This window comes from Haliotis rubra, unplaced genomic scaffold (genome assembly GCF_003918875.1).
Source record: "Haliotis rubra isolate DU_JTF1 unplaced genomic scaffold, ASM391887v1 Scf346, whole genome shotgun sequence".
Lineage (NCBI taxonomy): Eukaryota > Metazoa > Mollusca > Gastropoda > Lepetellida > Haliotidae > Haliotis > Haliotis rubra.
Genome location: NW_025767020.1, coordinates 1,032,206 through 1,055,518, shown reverse-complemented (window position 1 = coordinate 1,055,518; position 23,313 = coordinate 1,032,206). Strand labels below are relative to the sequence as shown.

General features: G+C 45.3%; 1 protein-coding gene across 1 annotated transcript; it reads left to right on the top strand.

Moving 5' to 3' along the window:
- Positions 1-123: 123 nt before the first annotated feature.
- Positions 124-18,676, top strand: LOC124284835 (exosome component 10-like). Its single transcript, XM_046720955.1, is given in 16 exon segments — positions 124-234; positions 1,053-1,186; positions 1,651-1,774; positions 2,528-2,645; positions 2,924-3,070; positions 6,790-6,847; positions 7,207-7,282; positions 8,649-8,759; positions 10,303-10,446; positions 11,334-11,524; positions 12,232-12,388; positions 13,863-13,973; positions 13,975-14,012; positions 14,508-14,670; positions 17,248-17,386; positions 18,522-18,676. Coding segments are annotated over 16 exon segments (1,971 nt in total). The 5' UTR covers positions 124-129.
- Positions 18,677-23,313: the final 4,637 nt, after the last annotated feature.

Genomic DNA, 23,313 nt, shown 5'->3' with positions numbered 1-23,313 from the left:
CTCTAAAGATTACAAATATTCTAATTCAGTACTTATTATTATTTCTACTTTCATGGGTGGAATGAAACTGTCATTTTTCATTTCCCAAACTGAACAGATATGATATTAGCTTTACATTTTCGGATCAAAATGGCGGCGTCCCATGAAAGCATGGAGAACGACGATGCGAAAGACGACAACAGTGAAAGTAAACCGATCATTCCGGGATATGCTGACATCAATGAATATTCACAGGTACCCAAAATAACTTTTACATGGAGAGGGGTACGCTTTTATATGATGTCCACCACACATTAGTTTGGTCTCTGGTTTGGTGCAATCAAAACGCAACTCAAGAGTGCAGTTTACCAGAGTTTACTGTTGAGTTGATTGGCTCAGACTGCCGACATTGACTCTCCCTTAACAAATGTCGAGTGCCTATGCATTGTGATTCTATTCTGATCAAACACCTCTTGAAGATCATAAGGGAATTATGTGCACCTCTGCGATCCCGAGGGATCTTTAGGGAGGGTCAGCCAAGTACCAGCCACGTTTAGCTGGCTGAACTACCAAGTACAGTCCGTCAGAATCTTTCCAAAACTCAAATTTGAACGAATTGACCTGATTGATGTTCACATATTGCACATCACTGCACAAGACTCCCTCGTAGATTTTGTAAAGTAATTTTTGATAGTTTGTTAGCCTGGTCATCTCACCAAGGTACATTGCCATGAACATGTGAGAAGGGCCAAGTGGAATGTTATGTGCAGCTCATCATGCTCATCCGATCTGGTACCCAGATACTACCCGATGGGAGATAATGATAGCATTGAGATAGTATTAACAGAGGACTGTTAGTGTTAACTGTCACAATTCAAGACATGTTTTTTTAACATGTGCTTACGAATCATGGGCCCTCCAATAAAGGACTCTTATTATGAGGATGATCGAAGGCTATTGGTAGAGAATGGAAGTTACGAAGGTTGTGGAGACATCTGGGTTTGTGGTTCCAGAATCATTCCATTTCTGTCACTATGATATATGTATATACCCTTACTCTGTCCATTTTTCAGACTGTCTTGAAAAGTGTTCTACAAGCCACACGATCCTCCAACAGCCTGCCAACAGGCGATGACTATGACTTCTACTCTACATACAGATCTGTCAAGGATGTGCTAGACATTGAGGGCAGGAGAATCTTGCAGCTGTAAGCCTTGCTTGTTATAAGTTTTTCAAGTTAATATTATTTTATACATACATTGATTACCTCATGTTCGTAAGTGGCTACTGAACTGAGACTCTGTCAATTACAACCCGTGAAGAATTGATCTTCAGTAACCCATGCTTGTTGGAAGAGGCGACTAACAGTATCGGGTGGTCAGGCTTGCTGACTTATGTCATCATATCCCAATTGTGTAGATCAATGCTCATGCTGTTGATCACTGGATTGTCTGGTCCAGACTCGAATATGTACAGGTCACCGCCATATAGCTGGAATATTGCTAAGTGCGGTGTAAAACTAAACTCACACACTCTGTCATTTATTGTGAACATGGTCACGGAAAGTTGATCATCAAACGGTAAAACACTGCTACCTGATAAGTCTGGCACAAATGATGTTCATGGTACTTATCAGCATATTGTATCTTGTTTGTGATAAATATATTTCAGGATAGAGAGCATCTTACGCCAACAGAATGTCAAGGCCAAAATATCCACCAACAGTGATGCTATTGAGCTTGAGGACAAGTTCGATGCTGTCATGGATGCCAATGATCAGATTCTTGAGAGAGTGGTAAGCATTGAAAAGATCTTTTTTCATCACCTTTCTCATATCCCCCCAAAATAAACCTTTTTCAACACTTATTCATGACTAATGTTCGGAAAGTTTAGTTTGCTTGGCTGGCAGACTGTCAAGTATCAGATTTCAGATCAGGGAGATCAATCTATCCTGAATTTAGGTTGTTATTCAGTGGATTGCAAGGGGCTACATGGCATTTGATCATGCTTGACTGATTGATTTTTCATTTATTTTGTGTTTATGTCTGCATTATCAACATAAACATTGACACACCAACTGTTTTGGATGGGGCTTGTGTTGTCTTGTTGCACAAAAAGTGTCACTGGTTCATATTATTTTTTTCGTCTATTTAGAATGATTAAATACATATTCTTGGAAGTTGTTATTCGAATTTTTGTGCACACATGTGTTGTAATTCACAATGCTGATTAATAAAGTGTGCTTGCCATATTTTACAGACAGACAGACAGATTGTTTGAGTCTCACCTGAGCATAAAATAGATTCAGTACAAAAAAGCAATAAAAGTTGAGCCACTCCTATAAGGAGTTATGTGAGACTAAGTTCTGTAAAACGTGCACAAGGATAAAAAAAATTACTGTATAGAATGGTATATTTTATGAAATATGAATAAAATGAATTAAAACATAAAGCTGAGTTTGGTATTATATCCCTACGCTTTTGCATATACATAAGACATATGCATTTACATTTGTACCCCATAAATGACTGACTGACTTCTATATCAGGGTTCGAGTCTGGATGAAGCCTCAGGCATCAGGAAACCAGAGGCTGACTTGGTGTTTGCCACTGCAACAACAAGGACACCAACAGCTGCTAGTTGGAACAAAAAAGGTAGTTTCCGCAGTTACTTTGATGAATTTAGATAATGCTGGCTGAGAAACCTGAATATTATTTTTATTGTGGATTGTCTCCAGTGTGGAATCATCATGATCATCAGAACAAACATGCCTTAAGTTAACTTAATGGCCTTGCTCCTTGAACACACACTCGGTACTAGTTTCTGTGAAAGGCATTCAGAAACAAACATTTTGTTTTCCATTTCATGTATTTCAATCATCAGAAGTTCCATCCGACTGTGGCGTAAAACAACACTCACTCCTTTTGCTATTTCAGGAGAAGAGCACAGCGGGGGGAGAACACCTACAGACTGCTGGCAGCACGGAACATTGAACGTCCCCAACTCAAGTTTAAAATGAAGATTGACAACAGCAATCGACCCTTCATTCCACGGATTAAATACAAACCAAATGCTCAACAGTCTCTTGCAGGTAAGTGGCCATAAACATTTCTCCCAAGGCCTCTCTTGTCCATTTGCCCAAACACTCCATGCTTCCCTCCTTATAAGACAGCTTCCTAGTTGTCAATTACAGAATGCTGCACGCCCCACTATCTACCCACGTGACCATCTTTTAATCATTCTCGTTCTTGTCGCACCTGAGTGTGGACGTGTTTTACACTTCATCGCTTGATCTCCCATTCTACATCATGGGAAAGACCGTCCAGCCCAGGAAGAGGAAAAAACAAGGACCCAGCCACGCCAAGAAAGCCAAGATCATGCGTCCCATTATCGTTGCTCGTCGGTTTGCAGTCTCCTCACTCGACATTTTATTAGTGCTTCCTCCGATTTGTATTTTTGAAGATCTCAGGAAATTTCGATGTGCTCCGATGCCTAATCCATTTCACCAAAACCAACACATTCGTCGAATCATAGTTTGCCGGATCGCACCTCTCCATTCTGCCTTTCGCTGAACCGTTCAAGATGTCTGGGCATTCATCGAACTGTCAGCATTCGTCAATCATCTGTTCCTCAGACCTTGCCTACCAACTGAGCTGATACACCGAATCAGCTTAATTTGGTGAATCCCCACTGTTGTCTCGTGCTACTTCCAACACGGAAGATTCCCAGTCTACTGGTTCATCAGAGCCTACCCTACTTGTGTCTGGGATGCCTCCGAAGACACTTAACCCACATCAAACCTAGTCTTTGTTCTCATGGTTCGGGCTAAGCCAGCTGCAGGTTCCTACAGTTACTACTCGTAACAGTGTTGTGGTGTATCCCTGGGTGCAATCTTGGCTTGGTTCGTCTTGTACATCATCAGCACTTACCAGCATGGTACCAGCAGTGATGTCTTGTCAAGTAGCTAGAATCCTTTAGCCCGGATTTTATGGGTTGTGACTCGCCCGATTAACTGAAGATCATGTGGTCCTGATTTTTATAACTATTGCATCGTGGATGACGCACATGGCGGACAACTGTTTGTTTATCAAGAATTTTGATGATTAGAGTGACTATAAAGTGCCCTGACAGACTTGTCTTGGTCCCACGAGTCAGATAACTATCCAGCCTTTAATTTTGCCTGTACGATGAATGGTGCAATTACCAGTAAGAGTGATTGTGTCGGGATCGTCAGCCAGCTGAGAGAGACTGCTTACCGAGGGTGTCAGACAGAAACGCTTCGACTTTACTCAGTATTCTGCATTAGCCCAAGCACTCAGTTCAGAGGTCACTGCAGTTATATCCGGATGGTCCTCAAGCAGCGATCTACTACCTTTATCACACCACCTGGCGAACCATCACTTTGTTTGGTGAGTCATAATGTTCCTAAGATCGTACGAACTCCATCACTCCGTTTACAATGTGAACGCTCCTGTAGATTGACTGACAATCTCCATGTGCCGAACCTACTACATTCACTCGACTAAATGAACGTTCCTATCTCTAGTGATATCAGTGGCAAGAGTTGCTAGACCTCCTCACATCTGCTCAAGCCTTCACTTACAGAATTCAACTTCAGGCCAACAGCCCCAAGGCTTTAATCCACTGGAACTACGCTACTATTATGAAGAAGGGAGACATCCTCATCAGCCTCGATCTTCAGGACGCCAACATCCAGAGCACCGGAATTACCTTCACTTCATGTTCAACGGGAGCCATAACAGTGGGAGGTCCTACCATTTGGAATTTCCACGACCCTTTCTACCTGTATTACCAGGCTGATCATGAGTTTCGTTTGCTTTCAAGGATCACCTTCGGAAGCTACATAGACGACTGCATTCAGGCGCAACAGGACCCAGTAGTACTCCTTCGCCAACTGCAGTTCACCACCAAGCTGCTTCGGCTGTTAGGGTGGCTGCCGAACGTCGCAGAATCAAACTAGAACGGACCCAGGGACTCCAATTTATTTGTGCGCTGTTTGACAACCGTCAGCACAGGTGGATCAAGATCCAGTGATGCGTTTCGTATCTCCAGGTCGACAACTCCAAGGAACTGATTCGCCTTCCAGAACCGATTCGTCCAGTCCTTCAGTGGCTCGACGAACTGAATGTCTGCGCTGGAGTCTCTATACCGACTCATCATTTGTTCGATAATGTATTCCTCATGGTTTGGGGAGCTCACTATCTCGACCAACAAGAGGCCGGGCTGATCATGAAGTTGCCAGGGTCATCCTTTGACTAAGCTTATGTAAAGGAGTGAGGATCAATTTGATGTTGACTGGAACTAAAAGTTAAACGAGTGAGCTTTCTGAGTTGTGCTTCTCTTTCAGCCTCCCCTGGTTGGTGTCTGTGGGGGTCTTATCGAAGCAGGGGCTGGCCCGATCATTGTCGAAAGACTTTCATTTACTGGGGGTACCTTGTAGATCGTGGCGAGGCAAGGCCTTACTTATCGAGTTGCATCCTGCCTTTCTTCGGAGGTTGCAGCTGAACACCACATCGCTTGGGAGCACCCATCACCCAGTTACTAGTTACCTTCTGTTGGCACTGTCAAGACATAGGGCATCTGCGTCCCGCCGTCCGACCGTGGGATAAGTGCATACCGTGAGATAGGATAAGTTTAAAAATTTGGAAATTTAACTATAAATTGTGTATTTATATCTCACGCGATGGATTCCCGCCCAACCTCACTGCTACTCAGATTATGTTGTGGCTCCAAGAACAAGAAAATGATTCAAAGGTGGTCAAGTGGGTAGATAGTGGGGCGTGCTGCGTGCTGTAATTGACATCTAGGAAGCTGTCTTATAAGGAGGGAAGCATGGAGTGCTTGGGTGAATGGACAAGAGAGGCCTTGGAGAAAACTTTACACCATTCCACTCAGTGTCGAAGCAAGAGAGAGAAGTGCATACCGTGAGATAGGATAAGTATATAAATATACAATTTATACTTAAAATTCCCAATTGTGGGATGGAGCCTGGGACTTGTCCTATGGAAGCAAACTTCCAGTGGTGTATTAAATGGAATAATATTCACAAGAGATGTTGTGTATAAGTAGTATTTACCTGTTACCTACACCACAGGCTTTCATAATTTCTTATTTTTCCTTATCCTGACTCATGATCTTTGCTTACCTCCATTTTCCTTCCGAATGGTAGTGATTAAAGTGTAATTCAGTTAAATCAACACAGTAGCTACAACGCAAGGTGGATGAACATGGATCCGTACACGATGGACATTGGGGGTGAGGATCAGCCAGCGACAACCTGTGTTTACACACACAACAAGATTTCATGAATTGTAAACAAAGTTACAACACAATGAAAACACGACTCAAAGTCAATAAATTCCATCGTAATTATAACCAAAACCATACACAGCTTAATTTAGAAGAATAGGCCTAAATATAGACAATAGATTGCCGTATACGGGACTCAGTGCTCGCCCAACCATCCGTGTGGGCTTAAGGAAGAGTGACAAGTCTGGGCCGTCACATGGTACGTTTGCGCAGGAAAGAGGAAGGGAGGTAACTCGTGGGTGAGTATTGTACGTCCGCTTCGGGAACTTCAAGGGATTAAAGTGTTCCACTACCATTTGGAATGAAAAGGGAGATAAGCAAAGATCATGAGTCAGGATAAGTATAAAATATCAATTTTTCTTAAAAAATTACATTTATTTGATGTTTGCAATACAGAAACACATAAGCTGGAAATATCTATGATCTTCTTGCAATATTTTCTGTTAGGGGTGACAAGATGATTTTTTTTGGTTTGAACAGACAGTTTGCGGTTACCAGAGAAAGTCACACCGCTTGATATGGAGGGTCCTAATTTTGTGTAAGTTGAGTGCTGTGACTTTTTGACTATGAGCTTATTATGAGACATATTTTTGTGGTGTACATCCAGTTTTTGTTTGAAGTGTTTAATAAATTGTGTGACTTGTTGTGGAAATGAAATTACTGAATGCTTGTTCGTTTTAGGTGATTGTCATAAAAATTGTTTAAAGAATTCTTTTAAAAGTTATAAAATAATAAAATGGTCACAGCATACTAACCTAATTTTAAAACCTTTTGAACGATTGGATTAAAGTTGACAATGCTGAAATGTTGTGGAAATGTTGTGAAAATGTTTTTGGTGTGTTATTTTCACTCACCCCAGCAACAACCAGAACTTATTTGTTTTTCAATTTGCTACAGCTACCCACATCCTTATCAATATGAGCTTGATCACCTACAGTATCACCCCCAGCAAGTGATGGAGACAGAAGCACAGGTATGGGTTGATTAGCATTCAGTGTTTCAGGAGGGAAAAGTGGCGGTGGGGTATTCTTGTGGTTAAAGCTTTTGCTCGTTACGCTGAAGACCCAGGTTCGATTCCCCACATGGGTACAATGTGTGAAGCCCATTTCTGGTGTCCCCTGCCGTGTTATTGCTTGAATATTGCTGAAAGCGGTGTAAAACAAAAATCGTTGTCACTCAGGTAACATTGGGTGGTTCTTTGAAATAGCATAGAGGTTAGAGGATTTACAGATCAAGCTGAAAACAGTGGGTTCTATTTCTCACATTTGCACAAAAGATGTCATTATTGGTACCCCCGGCAAAGGTGGGATTTGAGTGTTACCAGAAGCCCTCCATTTCCGCTCCACTCCTTCACAGGATTATAATTTTGGGATCAGTGATATTACCAATAGTACCTTTTGAGGTGATTTATGGATTCTTTCTTCAGGCTTGCTTGGGGAGGTGGGGTAGGCAAGTGGTTAAAGTGTTCACTTGTCACGCTGAAGATCTGGGATTGATTCCCGTCATGGGTAAAGTGTGTGAAGCCCTTCCTGGTGTCCCTGCTGTGATATTGCTGGAATTTTGCTGAAAGCGGCGTAAAACCAAACTCGCTCATTCACTAACTCAGGCTAGCTCCTTGACCTATTATTGTCCATGTACCCGACAGCCAGGAAAATGATATCAATCACTGGATTGTCTGTGTTGGTAGGTAGGAGTGACCTATGTTATGCATTGAGTTGTCAGCCAGGTGACTTGGTTGATGATGTGTACCTGACATCTTGGATAGTTGTTCATTATATCAATCACTGGATCGTCTGTTCCCCAGCAATCTGTGCTGGTGGGTGGAAGTGATTCATGTATCAAGTTGTCAGCCAGGTGACTTGGTTGATGATGTGTACCTGACATCTTGGATAGTTGTTCATTATATCAATCACTGGATCGTCTGTTCCCCAGCAATCTGTGCTGGTGGGTGGAAGTGATTCATGTATCAAGTTGTCAGCCAGGTGACTTGGTTGATGATGTGTACCTGACATCTTGGATAGTTGTTCATTATATCAATCACTGGATCGTCTGTTCCCCAGCAATCTGTGTTGGTTGGTAGAGGTGACATTTGTATCGAATTGTCAGCCAGACTGACTCCAGTATTTTGTAGTTACCAGGGGTGGCGTAGCTTAATGGTTAAAGCATCTGCTCGTCATGCTGAAGACCCGGGTTCGATTTCCCACGTGGGTAAAATGTGTGAAGCCCATTTCTGGTGTCCTCCGCCATGATATTGCTGGAATATTGCTAAAAGCGGCATAAAACCACTCACTCACGCACTAGTAGTTACCATTCAGACCTCACATTTTTTATGCTTCCAGGATCCTCGTCCAATTGAATCAACTCCCTTGACAGTCATCGACTCCGAGTCAGAGCTGAAGAAGCTGTGTGACCGTCTGAAGACTGTTCCAGCGCTCGCAATAGATCTGGAGGTGAGCAGATCATGTGATCAACAGATTCACACATTTCTTCAATGTTTATACACATTCACCTGTTGTGGCTACAGACAGAGGGGTAGCCTAGTGGTTAAAGCGTTCACTCGTCTTGCCGAAGACCTGGGTTCGATTCCCCACATGGGTACAATGTGTGAAGCTCATTTCTGGTGTTCCCCGCCGTGATATTGCTGGAATATTGCTAAAAGCAGCGTAAAGCTAAACTCACTCACTACAGTCACAGAAGTGAACATACTGCTTAGGGCATTGTCACAGTTGGTTGTTTGACATGTAATCTAGGATACATATCACATTATATTGTACAATTCAAAATTCTTAATTCAGAAGCTGGTTGAAACAGTTCCTGTTCTTCTTACACTCAGTGGTCAGGGGTACAGAGCATCTTACACTCAGTGGTCAGGGGAACAGAGCATCTTACACTCAGTGGTCAGGGGTACAGAGCATCTTACACTCAGTGGTATGGGGAACAGAGCATCTTACACTCAGTGGTAAGGGGAACAGAGCATCTTACACTCAGTGGTCAGGGGTACAGAGCATCTTACACTCAGTGGTCAGGGGTACAGAGCATCTTACACTCAGTGGTCAGGGGTACAGAGCATCTTACACTCAGTGGTCAGGGGTACAGAACATCTTACACTCAGTGGTCAGGGGAACAGAGCATCTTAAACTCAGTGGTCAGGGGTACAGAGCATCTTACACTCAGTGGTCAGGGGAACAGAGCATCTTACACTCAGTGGTCAGGGGTACAGAGCATCTTACACTCAGTGGTCAGGGGTACAGAGCATCTTAAACTCAGTGGTCAGGGGTACAGAGCATCTTACACTCAGTGGTCAGGGGTACAGAGCATCTTACACTCAGTGGTCAGGGGAACAGAACATCTTACACTCAGTGGTCAGGGGTACAGAGCATCTTACACTCAGTGGTCAGGGGTACAGAGCATCTTACACTCAGTGGTCAGGGGTACAGAGCATCTGCTCCAAAGGACAGAACATTTGTTGTTCAATTCCCAGCTATGTGACAGCATAGATATTTGAAGATGGTACTTATTGCCTAGCTTGGGGCTCAGCATTAAGTAGATAAAACAGGAACTGCTGGGCTCAGAATCCTGTGCTTGTGCGAGGTATTCAAGTTGAACTTCATCATGGCATATCAGTGAGATTGCCCTGTAAAACTGATTTTTAGACAAGTACAAGGAATCATGCACTGCATATCTGTTGTACAGGTGCAGTTATCTTGAAATGTACCTGAAACACCATTTCACATCACTTCTTTGTGTACTATGTGTGATAACATGAGAGGCTTCCAATTCATTCGGTTTATTCGTCATAGTTCCCTTTGGGCAGGTACACACTGACCAGGACAATCTGGCGACTCATAACATGGCGGGCGTCAAACACATGTGCTCAGGGAGCCTTCATTGCATGCGATATTACACGAGATTAGGGAGTGGCTTATTATTTAAGTTGTATCATGACACTATGAATCTCAAAAGGTTTAGTATCGTTTTTTATTTTTTGTCCAGGCCCATACATACAGGAGTTTTCAAGGGCTGACATGCCTGATGCAGGTGTCAACACGGGAACAGGACTACATCATCGACACACTGGAGCTCCGACACAACATGCACATCTTTAATGAAGTGTTCACAGATCCAAACATTGTCAAGGTAAGGACTACATCATTGACACACATACTTGTGGAGATCCGGGTTAGAATTGGTCTTCAGTAACCCATGCTTGTCATAGGAGGCAACTAACGGGACTGGGTGGTCAGTCTCGCTTACTTGGTTGACACATGTCATCATATCCCAACAGCGTTGATCGATGCTAATGCTATTGACCACTGAATTGTCAGGTCGAAACTCGATTATTTACAGACTGCCGCCATATAGCTGGACTATTGCTGATCGCGGTGTAAAACAACAAACAAACAAACATCATTGACGCACTGGGGCTATGATAAAACATGCACATGCTCAGTGGAGTGGTGGCGCGTGGTCCTGTGCTAGAGCTCAGGTCACAAATCGGCAGATGCTCGGAGAATCCTTGGATGGGTGACCATGTTTGGCAGCTTGCAATTGACTCCCAAGAGTTTCTAGGACTTCAGTCCTGCCCCACAATGATGCACATGTGGGGCTTTTTGGCAAAATTTCACATCTTTAAAGGATGACTAGTATGTTAGGAACATAAATTTCTTGGAGCCTTTAAGATAAATTCAATCATGACTTGAAACGAGCTTGTAGTGCTTACGAAATGTAACAGACAAAACCAACCATGTGAAAAATATTGTTAATGAAAACAAGTGTTCCCAAATTGTTTGTGTTCGATTATGAGAAATTATGATCGATTGCTTGGTCGTTTAGTCACGTCGACCAATCTTCGGTTATTTCAATTAGTCAAGACCACCACTAATATATACTTATTGTTGCTGGAATATTGGGGAATATTTACATTGCCGGGATTGGTGACAGTTATTAATATTAGGAAAATAACTGTGTTTGACTTGATGAAGCTGTAGTACCGCTTTTTCTCACTCAGCTTCTCTTCTTGTCAGGTTTTCCATGGTGCTCATTCGGACATTGAGTGGCTTCAACGTGACTTCAACTTGTATGTGGTCAACATGTTCGACACAGGAGAGGCAGCTCGGACTCTGGAACATTCAAGAGCATCACTGGCTCACCTCCTTAATGTCTACTGCCAGGTGACTACAGACAAGAAGTATCAGCTTGCTGATTGGAGGATCAGGTAGGTCACATGATGTCAGCAGCCAATCAGAAAAAGTTTATTACAATATTATTTGAGAGACATTTGGCCCAGTTAATAAAGGTAGATACAAATCAAACTAGTGGTTAATGTTTGGGTACACAAACTATAATGGCAAAGTCCTTATTCAGTGATATGTTTGCTAAGATATGAGAGACAAGACAGAGTTTGGAAATTGTACAGCACTGAGCAGTGTTTCCGTTCTCCGGTATATACCTGAAAATCGCCAGTAAAATTCGTTGGGGACCGGTAAATTGAAAGCCAGCCGGACACTGTGTCTGGTAAATAATCATGTATTAAAATAAAATAATCATGGGTAAGCGAAATGACAGTCTTGGCTGTGCTTTCATGGTCGCAAAAATTGTTATGTTTCGGAAATACCCAGGCTAAAAATAACTTTAAAATGAGTACTTACAGTATGATAATAGGATGTGACCGGCAAATTTCATTCATGACCAGTAAAATTTTAGGTCGCCAGACACAGTGTCTGATAAATAATAAAGTCAGCGGAAACACTGACTGAGGATTACATTGATTTGTTTTGGATATTAAAATGACTTTCCTTTTGTTTATAGTATTAAAGCATAGCCACATATGGTGATTTGTATGTAAGGTAATACTGTGGACAGCTTGGACAAGAGGCGTTTATTCCTGTATGTTGTTAAGGAATATGCTGCTATCTATCTCAGGCCACTGCCGGAGCTTATGGTGAAGTATGCGAGGACTGACACACACTACCTGCTGTACATCTACGACAAGATGAAGAACGAACTGCTGCAGAAGGGCAATGAACAGAAGAACCTCCTCTACCATGTCCTGTCAAACAGTGCCCGAATCTGTGCCAAGGTGGGTCCTGATAGCTGATTGTTTGACTGACGTATCAGTGCCCGAATCTGTGCCAAGATGGGTCCTGATAGCTGATTGTTTGACTGACGTAAAAGTGCGAATCTGTAACCTGAGTGCTGACGTAATGCCCTGTACCAAGGTAGGACCTGATAGCTGATTGTTTGACTGATCTGTAACAGTGCCCTTGATTGTTTGACTCTGTGCCAAGGTTAGGACCTGATAGCTGATTGTTTGACTGACGTGTAACAGTGCCTGATTCTGTACCAGGGTAGGTGCTGATAGCTGATTGTTTGACTGACGTAAGAGTGCCCAATTCTGTACCAAGTTAGGACCTAATAGCTGATTGTTTGACTGACGTAACAGTGCCCGATTCTGTACCAGGGTAGGTGCTGATAGCTGATTGTTTGACTGACGTAAGAGTGCCTGATTCTGTGCCAAGGTAGGACCTAATAGCTGATTGTTTGACTGACGTAACAGTGCCCGATAGCTGATTGTTTGACTGGCGTAAGGGTGCCTGATTCTGTACTCTAGCTGATTGTTTGACTGGCCAGTAACAGGCCTGATACTGTACCAGGGGAGATAGCTGATTGTTTGACTGGCGTAACAGTGCCTGAATCTGTACCAAGGTAGGACCTGATAGCTGATTGTTTGACTTGTGCCTGACGTTGACCAGGGTGGGTCCCTGATAGCTGATTGTTTGACTGAATTCTGTACCAAGGTGGGTCCTGATAGCTGATTGTTTGACTGACGTAACAGTGCCTGATTCTGTACCAGGGTGGGACCTGATAGCTGATTGTTTGACTGACGTAACAGTGCCTGATTCTGTACCAGGGTGGGTCATGATAGCTGATTGTTTGACTGACGTAACAGTGCCTGATGGGTCTGTAGCCAGCTGTGCCTGATTCTGTGGAGTGGGTCCTGATAGCTGATTGGTTTTGACTGGCGTAACAGGTGCGATTGTTTGACTGGACGTAAGGGTGCTCTGAGATTCTGTACCAGGGTGGGTCCTGATAGCTGATTGGTTGGTTTGCCATAACAGTGCCTTAACCTGTACATTGGCCTTAACAGTGCCCAAATCTCTGCTTGGGAAGGTCAGTGAGGGTCCTGATAGCTGATTGGTCCATTGACACAACAGTGCCTAAAACTGGTCCATTGACACAACAGTACCTAAAACTGGTCCATTGACACAACAGTGCCTAAATCCATCACAGTGAAGGTCCTGAAAACTGATTGGTCCATTGACACAACAGTGCCTAAAATCTCATCAGGGAAAGGTCTTGATAGCTGATTGGTTGATAGAGACAATTATCAGCCATTGTGCCAGAGTAGCTTCTGATTGGCTAATTAACACAACAGTGCTGACACACACTCCAAATGTACCCTATGTAATATTCAAGCATCACTTGTAACTGAAGCACCACTGAAATGCCGTGATCTTCTCTTCCTAACTGTCTGTGTGTGTGCGTATGTGCAGGTGTTCGGAAGCCGGGTGTTTGAGGAGAGCCAGTACCTGGACCTGTACAGGAAGAGCAAGAAGCTGTTCAACTCACAGCAGCACCAGGCTCTCCGGGATCTGTATGCCTGGCCGGAACAAGGTGGCCAGGCAGGAGGATGAGAGTCCCTGGTAGGTCAAGGTCAAAACTGAGTGTCACCCACAGTGTAATTCTGTGACCAAATAGTCCCGTTGTTTTATGGGAATGTAAGAACTGACAAATGAAATGAGTTTAAGTCAGACTTTAGTATGGTAAAGTGGTAGTTAAAATCACCTTAGTGCTAAGATGTCTGTTGCAGCACTTGAGCATCTTAGTGCTTTGATCGCTATGTATTTGAGGTATTTGTGGAATGCAATCCAGAACTAAGGGTACAAAGATGAATCTGTAGCACAGTATGTCCTTTGTCACAGGGGGTAGCCTAATGGTTAAAGAATTAGCTTGTCCGCGTTCAACCCCACATGTAGCCCAGTTTTGGTTTTGTCTGACATGATATTGCTTTCGATTATTGCAAAAGCGACCAAAACCATACTCACTCACTCCTTTGTCACATTATCACCAAACGGAGCTGAAAATCAGGTATTGCATGAACTAACCTCGGTGTTGACAGATGCTGGTGTATGTTCTAGGTACGTGTTTCCAAACCACATGCTGCTGCAGTCATCCCAGGTGTTGCCAAGGGAACAGCAGGGTGTGTTGGCATGCTGCAGGCCGATCCTTCCCCTCGTCCGACAGAACCTGTCCGAGATTCACGGCATCATCATGGAGGCGAGAAGTGTCTCCCTTGTCAAGGTCAGTGGTGTCAAACGTTCAGTAGGGGCACAGGTAGTCTGTCTCACAGCACCTGAACCACATTAATTACCCTACTGCCAAGCCCTCTCTGCAATTCTAAAGCCTTAATTGAAGCAAGTCTAGATTTCCTCATGTTCAGGGTCTGTTAACATCTGCAAGAAAATTAATTGACTTTGGGGGTCGGGATTACAAAGTAAACATATCTAACTACCATGGCTGGCCGGACCAACATCCTCACCAGTGGTCTGGAATCTTGCCTCACATTTTCATCTGTTAACTCTTAATTAACAAGCACATTGGGTGACATGAAGCTATAGTGGAGGCCTTGTGCACAGTTTCTTGTCTTGAAGAGACAAATCAAGCAAAATCTTGGGGAAAGGTTCCTCCTGAATGTTATGTTGTAAAAGTATTGTTTCATTGTCTGACTTGGGTCCACACATAGCAGCCCAATTGTAAATGTGGTTAAGGATTTAATTGTAATTAAAACAAGGGTTATTTTTCTTATTCCTGATATAAGATTATTGTGTGAAACTCTCGTGGTGTTTTGAGTATCTTTTTCTATCTAATTGCTCAACAGTAAAACATATGGCAGGAACCTAGTACTCTTGAAGAGTGAGTGAGTGAGTGAGTGAGTTTGGGTTTACACCGCATTCAGTTATATTCCATATATGGCGGTGGTCTGTAAATAAGCTCGAGGAGTCTGGACCAGACAATCCAGTGGTCAACAGCACGAGCATCTACGCAATTGGGATACGATGACATGTGTCAACCAAGTCAGCAAGCCTGACCACCCGACCCGTTAGTCGCCTTCTTCTCGTGAAGAACCAAATTCAAAAGGCACAGCATCTCGAATTAAATCTGTTTACCTTAAGTGATTTGACGATGCAAGGTGAAATCTAGTGAGGATGATCTAGTATCTAGAAATACCCAGAGCATCTTCAAGAGGAAGACAGGCTGGCCTTTTCACTTCCATTGAACAGTTTGTTTAAAAAGGTGGTTATCTGTATCCTCTTCGCATATTATACAAATGGAAACTTTTGAATTTGGAGATAAGTTCAAATTCATAAATAATTTTGTTGGTGTTCCACACAGATCTTGCACCAAGTTTCCCAACAGTAAAATGTTAGGCAGTAGGGGCACTTGACCGGCCCACATGAGGTGATGACAGCATGGAGATAGGACAGGGCTTAACAGGAGGGCCAATAAATATGCCTTTCACTTATAGCGTTATCTGATGGTTGTATGATGTGACTTCTAATTGGTAATGACCGCAGCACGTGTAGCCCCAATGCAGATGTTCTTAGTCTCTGAATCTCTGGTCTCCCTAGGGCTCCTTTTCAATATAAATGGGCTTGTTTGTTACTATCAAAATTATATATATTCAGAGACTAAGCCTTAGTCTAGGGCACAGGTGGCACATCATTGTGCACAGCTGACTCCCTTTGGAGTGCAAAACCTATGGGTTTGAATGTTGCTTCATGTTGATTGTTGTTTCTAGGTTTGTCACCATACCTGTGATCATGGGTTTAACCAAAGTGGTCAAATGTAACATATGTTATATTTGGGATTACACTTTCTTAGTAAAGTACAGATTCTAGTACTTTTTTGGGTTGAGTCCCATCCGGGATTGGAACCCACACCCTCAGAGTCCGGCACCTAATCGTCAGCACACAAACCCAGACGCCTAGACCGCTCAGCCACCGCGGCTTCCACAAACATGGAAGTCGGACAACTGGTAGTCTAGACTGCGGACTTTGTGTACCCCTCTGATAAGTGTTAATTGGGATTTGTGGAAGCTGCGGTGGCTGAGCGGGAATTTCATAAGGCCAAGGGTAATTTTTGTGAATCATGTAAATCCATAGATGCTACACCCCGGCTAGTTTTCAGAGTTTTCTCAAAACTTCATTCTCATCCCTGAATTCATGACCAAGTTATTGCAGCTGATTGATATATATAGGGTATTTGGGGTAGTATAGTGGTTATAGCAATCGCTTGCTACACTGAAGACTCCGGTTCAATTCTCCACATGGTTACCATATGTGAAGCTCAATTCTGGTGTCATATTGGTGGAATATTGCTAAAAAGTGTTTTAACCATGCTCACTCACTCAGTCACTATTAACTCCATTTACATTGTTAGTAGTTCTTTCGAAAAAACAAAACTATATCAGAATTTGAGTACTGACTGACTGAGTATGTGTTTTTACCGTTTTTAGCAATATTCCAGCAATATCACGGGCGAGGACACCAGAAATGGGCTTCACAAATTGTACCCATGTGGGGAATCGACCAACCCATTAGCGTGATGAGTGACAGCTTTAACCACTAGGCTACCCACAATCCCATGGGAATTTGAGAGAGGTGTTGAAATCATTAGTGCTGGATTGAAGAAAAATTGGTGTTTCCTTGCTTAATTGTTCAGACTGTCTAATCAAACCACTAATCATTATTGTAGTTAAGATTTACTGGTTCATTTGTGTTTTTCATTTTGAATTCTTGGACATCCACAGAAAAAAATAACACACTGTTTTTTATGCTATTGTCAAAATGAATTAACAAACACTGAATTTTACTTTAGACTGAGCGGCCAAAAGCCCAGTTACCTTCGGCTGCCCAGCATCCAAAGTATGACTCTGACAGCCTCCTTAACTGCCCTCATGATACCTCGCACCTCAACAAGACTGTTCCCATGGTTACAGACGATGATTCTCAACCAGGTAATCAACAGACAGATAAAGTTTTATCCATGACTGAACCTTATGATTTTCTCCACCTAATGATTTTCATTTCCACTTCTGTGGACAAAAATGGTTGCTCAAAGCACAAATAAGTATCTACGAAGAGTTGCCTCCCTTGGTCGAGCTGGGATCTGGTGATCATTGGTTGGAATTTTTATTGTGATATTTGCCTTGTCCGTGCATGCCTGTGTGTATGAGTTTCATAAGAGTGATGCATATGAACTTGATTGTGATCATCATGTCATATCATGTGAGTTAATTTAGAAAATAAAATAATCAAAGTGGCACAAGTGATTTTCATTCATTCATCCTGATCAGCGGCTGAGTGATGTCAGACAACCCAGATTTCCAAGTCTTCACTTCTAACATGCCTGATTAAATAGCCTTAACATGCTTTGATCAAGCAACAACCTTGTTCCTGTGTATTGCCATCTGCAAGAAATAAACTGATTAATCATGAACATAATCAAAACAGAAGTGTCATGGCATCACTGAGCAGGGAAAGAAACCTTTCAACATTTCCCACTAGACCACAGGACCAGTGAGTGGAGAATAATTAGTACTGTACTGTAAGGTTTGTCCAAGCTGTTCTTGCCCTGTGTGTTGGCATGGTGCAGAGTTGAATCCCCTAACCCTGACAGGATCTGCTAGTTATTGGTTTGAATCCCAGGCGGTATGGCAGAGCTCCCAGTTTCCAAACAATTTTTTTTTTTCAAACAAGTGTTTTACTCCTCTATTCTTTTACTATTTAGACCACCTCCCTGGTGTAGTGGTTAGAAGCGTCTGCCGGAGTGGAAGGTCGCGGGTTCGATCCCGACCACGTTATACCAAAAGGCGTTAAAATATGGTACTTGTTGGTCCCAGCCTGGCAAAACAGAAGGCATTAATGGGTACAACAAAGGACTGGGCAAACTCAAGAGTCAGTATAATGTGGCTGAGTGGGGTATTCATGCTTCACTCGCTTGGTACGGTATCTCAGTGGGCTGGCACTATAAAACCAGCAAGCAGCCGTTACATACACATACACACGCATGCGTACGTCATATGAGCAAAATATTCTCAAAACCGCGGCGTTAAACCCAATTTCACCTCACCTCACCTTTTGCTATTTCAGATACTTCTCTGATTTCCACAGCACCATCTGTGTTCCGTGATGACAGGGATAAGATACCCCTGCAGGAGAAGCCAATCATCTCTGCCTTCAGCTGGACAATGAAGGTGACCACTCTTGACACACTCTATCTGTGTTATGACCGGCTGCGGCAATGACTATGCATCAAGCTATTTTGCATATCATGTGATCAGAAATGTCTCATTTGTAAACAAACAGAAATGAATTCTAAAATAGCGGTCCTCAATGGTAAATCTCAGATTTTCAGATTGCTTTGTGTCATAATTATGATATGACAGTGTGATGATATTGTGGACATGTGAGAATGACAGTGCCACAAGTTATCAGAAGGGCTTTGATGTCTGAACGATTATTAAATATGCAAATAAAAATGTTAAAGGATATTCTCTCAGTGAAGGTATATGATGTAATGACAAAAGAAACATATACAAAAACACCCATGTTATTGGTTGAATGGACACATTAAAATTTGGGGCGGTGGGGTAGCCTAATGGTTAAAGCGTTGGCTCATCACGCTTGGAGACCGGGTTCAAATCCCCTCATGGGTACTATGTGTGAAGCCCATTTATGGTGTCCCTGGTCTAATGTTGCTGGAATATTGCTAAAAGCGGCTTAAAACCAAACTCAGTCGTCAGACATTAAACTTTGATGAATTGTCACATTTTGCTGGTTTGTGGCAGAGGTACTCTAGACAGGTTTGAAATGTCCCTGTTTAACATTCTTTTTATATATTCCTCCTTGGGGTACTTATAAGCATTTAAATGTCCATTTAAATTCCCTCGACAGTTGTAACAATATTTGAATAAAATATTTACAAAACAAAACTACGTTTTGTCTTGTGAGACCACCCTTACAGGGCCTTCCAGCCCCTACAGCCAAGAGCAGGTAACTCTGGACCGTAACCTCGTACCTCACTTTCCATGCTGTCGTTGTACCCGACAAGGCGTGGAGTCCATACCAGAAGGTTTTTCCTTGCGACTAAGAGAGTTATGAGTGTTTCAGAAGCGGCAACTGTATGTATGGTTCTCTTTTTTCCGGCATGGGCGGTGGAGGTGTTTTCTGAATTTTTTCATTCATAATTTCGTTGTAACTTGGTACCTGTCGGCGGTCGGCTCGCTAGTGCGTGGCAAGATGGCGGACAGGTGCCTTAGCTAACCTTCCTGTTCATTGGTTTCCCCTGTGGTTTTCAATGTTACAGGTGGTTTTAGTGATTTTTATTTGTATCTTTGTGCGTGTAGGGCGTAAATGTCTACTGCTTTCGCATTTTCTATATTACGCTAAAAACCCGTAATTATTAGTTATGCTGCAGTATGTACTAGGTTGTCAACTGCATGCTCACGTTGTCGCGTGGTTAGTATGCAGCCCATCGCGTCTTTTACATGTATTTGTATGTGGGTATAGGATTGCTGCACAGGTTTTTACTTGTTGCAGTTTAAACCCTGTGCCGTGCCTTGCTGCAATTCCCGTGCGGGATACCCACGAGGTCTGCTTACGCTGTTTAGTGCAGAAGGAACATGAGGAAGAGGGGTGTCGCGGCATGTGCCAAGTTCTCGCCCCAAACCATTCGGTGGGCGGATAGACCGCGCTGTTTTACGGCAACTTGCTTGGTGAGGGGTGATCTCTGGGCACAGGATCCCCGTCAAAGCGCTCCCATAGTAAAAAGGGGTCCACGGGGCAGCTTCCCCGCGGAGCCGGCTCCCAAGAAGCTAAAGGCGACCAAAGGCGGCCGTCTTCACGCACTCATGCCCCTTCTGCATCTCCTACTGCTTCCGTCTCTGTACCCGCCACCCCTCTTGATTCAGCACCTGTAAAAGTGTTCCTGTTGATTAGTTAACCGTTTTCTTCCAGGAGCAGATGTAGATCAGTCAAGTCCCTGATTGATCACGGCGTTAGCGGGGTTCCGTAAGGAGCTCAGCGCCCGATCGTCGGCGGGGCTGACACATCTGGGGGTTAACTCGCGGCCCGAGCTCGGCTCGGAGAGCAGCGCCTCCCGGGCGGCTTGATCCTGGCCGGCCCTGGTGGCGGCATGCCCTCGGCGTCTGGTGGCGACCTGGCTTTATGCACTGGTCTGTCACAGGTGCCTGGTGCCCGGCGATACAGGGTTGCCCCTATCATTGCCTGGTGTCGACTGGCGATTAAGCCTGGCGCCGACCAGTTCGAGGATACCTCGGCCCGGCAGCCAGTCGGGGTTGCCGGGAAGCCTGTTGCGGCAGGTTCCTCTCGAGGCGACTTCGGCGACCTGGCGCGAGTTCCTCCGGCAGGGCGATGTTTTCCCTGGCTCCTCTTGACCTTATGAGTTTTCTGGTCCTGCCTCTGGCGTCTCCTCGGCGCTCTCTCAGGAGTCTGAGATTATGGCGGCCGAGGATTCTGCGAAGAGTCGATATGGAGGAGGAGGAAGGGGCGGGTGGAATCGGGCCCGAAGTGCCGTACTCCTTTGCCCTGCGTCCCTGCGGCAGGTTCGGGAGAAAATCGCCCGAAGTCCTGCCGCGGGTGGCTGTTCCGTCCGGCACCCGACCCAGCGGAGTTTGGCTCCGGGGGCGTTTACACCAACCAGGTCGCAGAGGCGCGCTTGCGCATTCTCCCATCACTGGTCAGTGGGTGGTGAATCCGGCTCCTGGCTGGTACTTTCGATCGGCGTTTTGATTTGCCTGAAAATCGGCCGGCGGTACCAGTTAGGTCGCGGAGGCGCTCTTCGAACCACCAGTGGTGGGCGAATCGTCTTTGCCTCAGTCCGCGTTAGGAGAATTCGTCTTCGTCTTCCCTGGCCTCGGCCAGGCAGGGCAAGCGTCTCCCCTTTTCCGGCTGAATGCGTCACTGCGGCTGAAGTCTGCCTACCGGTCATTGAAGAATGTTACGGTCTTGGCAACTCAACAACTTAAAGTAGCAGTCCATTCAGCCTACCTGTCGGCGTTGCAGGGACAGCTGGTGGCCCTGGCGCTGGCGGTGCCGATTCATCCGAGTCGGTGCTTTCGCCGGCAGTTAGCGGGCGTACACTGCGCATCTGGCTCCGGGACAGCATTGATTGCTGTGCCAGCCAGATGATGAGGAACGTCATGGGCTTCTGCGCCGCCTGTGGCTGTCTGTGGCCCGGTATTAGCGGCCACACAGCAAGCTCTACTGTCATTGCCCTATACCATGGGATCTTCCCTGTTCCTGGGGCCTTGCAGGTGAATGCGGGGAGGCGGCGGAGGCTGTCTCTACCTTTAAGGACTCAAAGCCTTTGTTGGAGCAGCCCTCCGGCTCCTGCCATCGGCCCTCCCGCTTCGTCCGCTTACCCTTCTGCCTCGGCGAAGGATGTTAAGTGGGCTGCCCTTTGCAGTCAAAGCCCGAGCAGGCGCCGCGAGAGGCAGGGCAAGCCTGCTCCAGCGCAGCAGTCTTTTGAGGGCAAGGGGAAGCCAGCCCGGCTTCCCACTGATTCATTCCCCAGAGCCCTTGTTGCCCCACTCCATGGCGGAGACTTGCCGGGCGGTGGGGTGCACTGCCTCTTGCCACCGTCCCTGTCGGCCGGCTGTCCCTATTCCTCCGGGAGTGGGAGGCAGCCACCTCAAATCCCTGGGTCCTGTCCACGCTCAGGGATGGCCATTTGCCACAGTGGGCGCGATCCTCCGTCCTTCTCGGGGGTTGGCTGCGCCTGTGCCGACCCCGCGACAAGCGGAAGTCCTCCGATGCCGAGGTTCAGTCTTTACTGACCAAAGGCTGACCATCGAGTGGTTCCTGTGAGTCAGCGAGAAGAGGGGTTTTATTCCACCTACTTCCTCGTGACCAAAAGGGCGAGAGGGTTCAGACCCATTCTGAATCTCAGAGGGCTGAACAAATTACTGGAGGTGCCGTCTTTCAGGATGGAGACACTCAGGTCAGTGATCTCCTCCGTCGAGACAGGGGATTGGCTTCGTCAATCGATCTCAAAGGCGCATACCTCCATGTTCCAATGCACCCGAATTCAAAAGTACCTCCGGTTCTCCTTGGCGGGGCGTGCTACCAGTTTAGCGTGCTCCCCTTCGGCATCTCCGCGGCCAAGGGTGTTCACCAAACTTATGCTAATCCCAGCTCAGTTAGCCAGGTCTCCGGGGCAGGTGTTGTCACCCGTACCTGGGCGATTGGCTTCTCACGGGCCTTAGGGCCTCAGTTAAGCAGAGCCTCCACACACTGTCGTGCTGGATACTCTGGTGTCACTGGGCTGGATTATCAATCTCAAGAAATCAGACCTCGTTCGGCGCGGGATCTGATATTCTTGGGAGCCAGATTCAACAGGCTAGGGATTGTTTCCCTTGCTCCGGACCGCATCGTCAAAGTCCGGGGACTGTGTTACAGTTCCTCCAGTACCCGTTAAATTCGGCCCGAACATGGCCCGGTTGCTTTCGGCAACATGGCGGCGACAGTGGGCGTGGTTTGGCGTCTTGGCGTTTGAGGATCGCGACCAATTCAGCAAGCATTAGCTCAGCTGTGGTCCCACTTCGCGGGGCTCTGAGATTATGCTCATAGCGCCAGAGTGGTTAATCCCTCACTTGCGATGGTGGGCCGGGCGTCGGGGAATTTGTCCAGGGGATCCCCTCGACACCCGACACCTTCCCTCTCAGTTCAGGCGGGCCTCCCTCACAGGTTGGGGGTCCTGGGCGAGCACTCAGCCTCCGGCCTCTGGTGGGCCGGGAGAATCAGCCTACACATCAATGTGTTAGAACTGAGAGCAGCAGTCCGCAGGGTGTTCGAGTGCTTCAGGGTGTTGGTGCAGGGCCGTGTGGTTAGTCTAGAAATGGACAATCAAGCGGCCATGTCT